General features: G+C 41.8%; 1 protein-coding gene across 1 annotated transcript in view; it reads right to left on the bottom strand.

The window, feature by feature from the left end:
• Positions 1-4,082, bottom strand: part of CLCA2 (chloride channel accessory 2) — a 38,388-nt gene extending 34,306 nt beyond the window's left edge. The window contains exons 1-2 of the mRNA XM_006776267.2: positions 3,666-4,082; positions 2,640-2,777 (exon numbers count right to left, since the gene is read on the bottom strand). Coding sequence (XP_006776330.1) covers positions 2,640-2,777; positions 3,666-3,851 — 324 coding nt within the window. The 5' untranslated portion in view covers positions 3,852-4,082. The remainder of the gene's footprint in view (positions 1-2,639; positions 2,778-3,665) is intronic.
• Between the last annotated feature and the right edge of the window lie 2,783 nt (positions 4,083-6,865).

Below are 6,865 nucleotides of genomic sequence, written 5' to 3'. Positions count from 1 at the left end.
CAACCAGCGGTGGCAGAGGGGTGATCAGGGGGTGGGGCTGGCCACTTGCCAGCTGGCTCTGTCCCTCCATCAGCCCATACAAATCAATGAAACTAAGTGCTGATTCTTTGAAAAAATACACCAAATTAACAAACCTTAAACTGGACTTAACAGAGAAAGAGAGATGGAGATGAGAGAGAGAGAGAGAGAGGCAGAGAGAGAGAGAGAGAGAGAGAGAGAGAGAGAGAAAGAGAGAGAGGAAAAAGTTCAAGCTGTGAGAGGGCACAGGCCGGGCTAAGGGACCTCTCCCTTAGAGCACGAATTTTCGTGTACCAGGCTTCTAGTTTTAAATAAGACAAGAAATAACAATTGATGGGGATGTAAAGACCTGGGATCTTTTATGCACTGTTGGCAGGAATGTAAATTGGTACAATCACTATGGAAAACAATATGAAGTTTCCTCATAAAATGAGAACTAAAACTGGCATATGATCAAACAATTCCAATCCTAGATATTTATCTGAAGAAAATGAAAACACTAATTAAAATGATAGATGCACCATATGTTCGTTTCAGCATTATTTACAATAGCCAATATATGGGAAAAATCCTTAGTGTCAATCAAAGGATGAATGGATAAAGAAGGTAGATATTATAAATATTACATATATATACAATATATATATATATATATTAGAGGCCTGATGCACGAAAGCCATGCAAAGGTCTTGTCCCCCGCCGACACAGTGGCTGCCTCTGCCTCAGCCCCCACCAACACTGTGGCTTTGTCTGGAAGGAAGGACGTGCATTAGGCTTTTATTATTATAGATGTACTATATATATAATATATATAATAAATACACACACACACACACACAATGAAATAACAAAGAATGTAATCTTGCCATTGTGACCACATGGATAGACCTGAAAGGCATTACGTTAAGTGAAAGAAGTCAGAAAGAAAGACAAATACTGCATGATTTCACTTATATGTGGAATCTAAAAAACAAAACCAGACTCATAGAGAACAGATTAGTGGTTGTCAGAGGAGAGGGGGGTTGGGTGTGGAAATGGGTAAAGGGGATCAAGGTATAAACTTTCAGATATAAAACATGTCATGGGGATGCAAGGCAACACCTACAAAAAGAGCTACAGATGCCATGCCCTTGTCATTAGGACAAAATCTCATTCCTATTTCCTGAAATTTGTCCCAAAGCAAAAGAGAATGTGCTTTGCATAGGATGGAATACTCAGGCTGTTCAGGATTAGCATTCTACCTTGTAGACCACAGTAACCCAGTGCCTGCCTACTATTCCTAACACTTTCTCTCCTCCCCGCCTTCCTACCTACATGAAACTAGATTCACAGTAATCACCTTGCTTGTCCTTGAGTCCTCCATAGTGCCTAGAATGGACACTGTGCATAATTATTATCCACTAAGAGTTGCCTTAATTAATATTATGAGGTTAAAGAAATTGGTATCCAACAGATATATGAACAGCCTTTAATGACTATTATTTCCTTTAATCTTTCTGTTCAGTCATATTCTCATTTTTGCTTTGGTTATTTCTTCATTGGGATCAGGAATACTACCTGGTTAGGGGGATGGTTACCTCCAATACTTCTTGGTTCCACAGATGGCGGCTCTCCTCTGGTCATAAATCAAATGCTTCTCAGAGCCTCTGTAACCTTTTCAGGACACTGAGGTGCCTATCTAGATTGCTATACCAGTCCATTACTGAGAGAGTAACTTCAAACGAGGGCTAAGAATGAAAACAGGCTTAGAAAGTTTCATACCAGTGACACAAATGAGCAGAGGGGAAATGGTGGCACATGCCCCACTCCTTCTGTTTGAGCTGTAGTTACAGATCTTGAACCCACTCCATTGCTGGAGCCCTGAGCTACGTTTTCAATGCCTCTGCTTCTGTGCCCATGGGCAGTTGCCATGGCTCTTGTTCACAATAACTTCAAACAGTGATTTACCAGATTTACTTACCATTTATTTATAGCATGCACACTAGTCTATGCCAGACATCATCATGGATGTTTAACTATGATTTATAGCTTATCAGAGTCCTTTGAATGTTAAATTACTGTTTGGTTGGAAAAAAGACAATAGCCACCCCACCCCTCCTCACTTTCTGCCTTCCTTCTTTTCAACATACTCCTCGAAAGCTGTCCTCGATATGAGGTAATGTGAAATTTTCCTAATTTACACGCTGGCAGAAGACAGCCATATTTTTATGTGCATGGGTGGCCAATGTTTCTCTCTGGACATGCCTGTTTACTGCCCTGACTGACAGATGATAAAGATAGTCATAACTGGAATTGCTCCCTTTACAGCTCAGACTCAGTAGATAAAGCTAGTTTTTGGTCCTTAACCAGAAATTTCAGGAAAGACCCTATAGGTTACAAAGCAAAGCGATCTGAGAGGCTACCTGAGCAATGGCATTTTGCTTACCTTTTAGTGCAAAATTTGTACTCCTTTATTATATATCTATATATTTTATGGTTAACAATCTTCCCAATACTGTTATTTGCATATTAATATCAATGATTTGTTTTTGCTTAAGTCTTCACTTTTAAATACAGTATATTTTGGTTGTTTCACCTTCCCACCCTTGATTTAAGCTCATTTAATGAAACTGAATTCTTACCTTTTCATATGATTCTTGTTTAACTTTGCTGTAATTATTAGCTTTCCATGTGGCAGGTATTAAAATCTTTATATTTCTGAAAAACACTCTTCTCTTGGTAGCATTGAACAGGTAAAAAGAAGCTTCGGTTACCATTTCCTATAACCAAATACAAGAAAAGCTTGTTTTATCCTTTATCATTGTAAGTCTTTTATGTTTGAGTTTGCTAGTCACACTTGAATAAAGTAATAGTAACAAATAATGGAAACATTTTGAAGGAGCCCATTTCTATTAGAGACAGCATTAGACTGTGAAAACGTAGAAACAGCTAAACTTAAATGGTTGTCTGGAAGAGATTTTTAGGACAGTAATTGGGTGTCTGGGCTTGCCTATATAATTTTCCAATTTTGTGAAAGGTTTTTAAGCTTTACCAAACCAATCCTTTTCATGTCACACCTGTGGGCATGTTCAAGACCACACCTTATAAATGTTACTAATTTCACTAAAGCATTAATGAAAGGAGGCTCATAAGTAATGGAGTGGTGATCCATCCTTGTTGTAAGGTGAAAATAGTCAATTAGAGAACATTCAGGTAAAAAGCAAGAACTTTGCTCTTTGGCACTCCATCCAGACTACCACTCTTTCTGTCTGAGAATTCTCACCCTCGGGAAGGAATCCAACCACATGATTTTAATAAGCACAAAATCATGCTTGTTCATCAAACATCTGGTCTTTGTTGCCACAGTACATTATTTCTTAAGTTGCCGCCCCAAAACAGTCATGCAGGGACACAAAAAACACTGAAATTAGTAGTGATCAACAACAAAAAATAAAAGAGGACTAGATCAACAGCCTGTGAACTGAGACTACACAGAATTAGGTGAACACTCTGGCTTGCCCATAATCATAACGTTTGGTGCAATCGTTCAGAAACGCTGCTCTCTTTACGGCTCAAATTAAAAATCAGACGGGGTTGTTAGCTCCTTACAGAAGGCTACAGGTCTGTTCTAATGGGGTAATGAACTTGACTTCATTTATGCCACTCACCTTGATGTTTGGGATGAGGTTCTGATCCTCGGACACCTGAGGATTGATTGCAATGAGTAACCCGTCATACCCGTTGTCTCGAAGCTGCACTCCAGCTCCCAGGAATAGGAGTTCTGGACTTAGAGCCACCAGGAGAGTCGCAATCTTCAGGCGGCAAACAGTACCTGCTTTGTACCCGTGGGTCATGTTGTAGAGAAGCCTCAGACTGGTTTACTCACACTGGTCCTGCTAGATGCATTGTGCCAGGTGACAGGGCACAATAGTTTCCTTCTGAACCTGAAGGTCCTAGAGCTTGTAGTGAAGGAGGTGCCTTCTTTGCAAAATCAGGGGTGGATCTGTCTGAGACCTGCCTCTGCAAGTCCCCTTTCTCCAGGCAATGCCACACTTGCCTGTTCTGCGGCTGAGCTTTCTCCTGAATCACAGTTGGGCAATGAATCTTCCACCTCATACTCATTTTATATTTCTCTGGAGGAAGAGGAAAATAAGACAAAAGGAGCTTGAAAGAGAGAGGCCTGGGTGGCCAGGCTGGAAATCAGGGAATCTGGATTGTTCTCTCTACTTTCACCAGAAACACAAAAATCTATAGTGATTTTCCTCTCCTTCTCCTTGACAGCCTTCTCCATCCGTCAGTGCAACTACTTCCCCACTGCACTTGAGTCATATTTTGTCTGTTGTTAAGATTCCTCTGTCTGGTTATTTTGAAGATTTAGAAATCCATCCTGCAGCCCTGTGCCTAGGGCCTTGGGGCAGATCTTCTGGGCAAGCTCTCCGCTAATGGCTGGGGCAGGGTATCAGGTGTCCCCCAGGGAGCGCCAAGTGCCGGGAACTTGGATGCCTGAACAGACCACAAGGGCCTGTCCCTCTGCCCTGGCTGCCTTCTTTCCTCCGGAGCTTGGAAAAGAATGAATTTCTCCTTTAGCAACTCTCTTGAGGGTGCGACTCTGCCTCAGTCAGCCTTCCATTCCTCCAGTACCTATTACAGGTTCTGGATTGAAGTAGGCCTCTCAACTATTTTATGAGTGATCAATAATGCCTGATATTTTCATAATGCTTTAGAGTTTACAGATGAACACACTTAAATGTAAATTCCCTGATGCAGGTATAGTTTTTACTTTTTCAATGAAGGCACTGAGTCTCATAGAGTTTATGAAAATTAGCCAATGGGGGTGGGAACTAGCATTTATTGTGTGACGGGTTTTATTGCCCCAAGTTTATGACAAAAATCAGGCTCAGAAAATCTGAGTAACTTGTTCAAGATTGTACAGGTGTTGTCATAGTGCAAGAATGTGACCAACTAACTTTATATTCCATTGTTTTCTGCTATATCATGTTCACACGTGTTCTCAAGAAACTAGAAATGAAATGTGAAGAGCTGCAATGTTGACGGGTATTGAAGGCTATTTTTCTCTTGTCGTCCCTCTGCTTAGAACCTCTTCTCTCACTGCTTCTCACCTGCTTTCCTTCACATTCCAATTCTGGCCCCGAGCTCCCTGCCTTTCAAACCCCCTCTTTCTTAGCATCAGACCCCTCTCCTTTGAAGCATGCTCATGGTTATGATGTCACATTTATACTGTGCAATTGGTCGTCTGCTTCCTGCAGAAGGGCATGTGAGAGAGGAGCCTCTGTTTTGATCATTACCTCCTCAGCACCTAGCTCAGTGAACTCTCAGTAAATATGTGTTGACTGAAGAAATGGAGTCAGGAGAAGTAAATAAAAGCCAGATTACGAAAGAGCCATGAATTATAGTGTGACAATACTCCCCCTGCCCCTTATTTGATGGTATTCCTTCCAGAAGGTGTCTCTTCCAGAAAGTTCTGGAACTTTCCCTCTTGCTCCCTCTCGGCAGACAGCTCTTTGGTACTGGTGCTCCCCCTGGGTGTGGAGGAGAATGGAATGTCGGTCGTCATCACTTGCTGCCAAAGCTGCTCACTCTACAGCTCAGAAATCGGCTTAGCTGTCTTGTTTTTAGCGGCTAATTCCCAGCTGTGGGTGTTTCCTGCTCGCTCACTGTGTCTGCAGAATGGAAATCCACAGGTGTGGCAAGTCCAAAGGCTTTGCCTGAAACTGTGACTCAATGAATGGAAGAATGCTCTTTATTTTCAACTTTCCTTGGCAGTTTATTTTCAACTTTCCTTGGCAGTTTACTTTCAACTTTCCTTGGCAGTTTATTTTCTTATGCCAATGTCTTGTGACTTTAAGAAAACATTATTTCCATCAGCAAAGAAATATGCTTAAAAATTCGACTCGTAAGCCACAATGTGAGAGTAGCTTTTGGCCAAGAATAGGGGAAGAGTTCCTTCTTGCCACCATGCAAACTTGTGTAAGTAGTTCACTGGTTGAGGGGCCACTGAGGGCTGATTTCTCTTCACTTATTCTTTTAAAAAAATATATGTTTTTATTGATTTCAGAGAGGAATGGAGAGGGAGAGATAGAAGCATCAATGATGAAAGAAAATCACTGATTGGCTGTCTCCTGCTCGCCCCCCACTGGGGATTGAGCCAGCAACCTGGGCATGTGCCCTGACCTTCTGGTTCATAGATCAAGAGGCTCAAACACTGAGCCATGTCAGCTGGGCTCTTCACTTATTGACACTTACAATGGCTCTCCTAGAATGTGGGTGTGGGAATATTGGCTATAGAGTGCATGCAGCTCTATAAAGAACAGACATAAGTGAACAGTCGTGTTCAACTCCACCTGGGTTGAAACCTGAACAAGCTACTCAGGCCTTGCTTACCCTGGGCAGAGAGTCTGGGCATGACATTCATTGCTGTCTATCTGCTTTTTGCTTCCTTGGTTCTGGAACCCAATCCCCAGGTCTGGCCACTTGACTGTATTCCTCTTTCATCATCTGTCCCTTACAAGATTCCCAGTCACTGACCTATTCTCTTGGAGAGCCACATTTACTCCTGAAAGCCTATTCCCACCACCTTTGTTTTGACCTACCCTCAGAACCCTTCTTTGCTGTCAGCAGCCAGGCCTGTTGAAGATCTCTTTTTACTGCCTTCTCCTTTGGCCGGGCTGACCCTGCAGGAGAAAACTGATTTGATTAAGTGACTTAAGAGTTATTTCTGAACAGAGTATCCACTTCTGACAAAGTGTGACTTTGAGAACAGAAAGAACAACATACCCTTTCATTCAAAAAATATTCATGCCCTTAGATCTGAATGCTCATGTCCTCAGATTTTATGATATCGAAGAAA

This window comes from Myotis davidii, unplaced genomic scaffold (assembly GCF_000327345.1).
Source record: "Myotis davidii unplaced genomic scaffold, ASM32734v1 scaffold162, whole genome shotgun sequence".
Lineage (NCBI taxonomy): Eukaryota > Metazoa > Chordata > Mammalia > Chiroptera > Vespertilionidae > Myotis > Myotis davidii.
The sequence above is the reverse complement of the archived record's forward strand: the minus strand, read 5'-3'. Positions and strand labels throughout refer to the sequence as shown.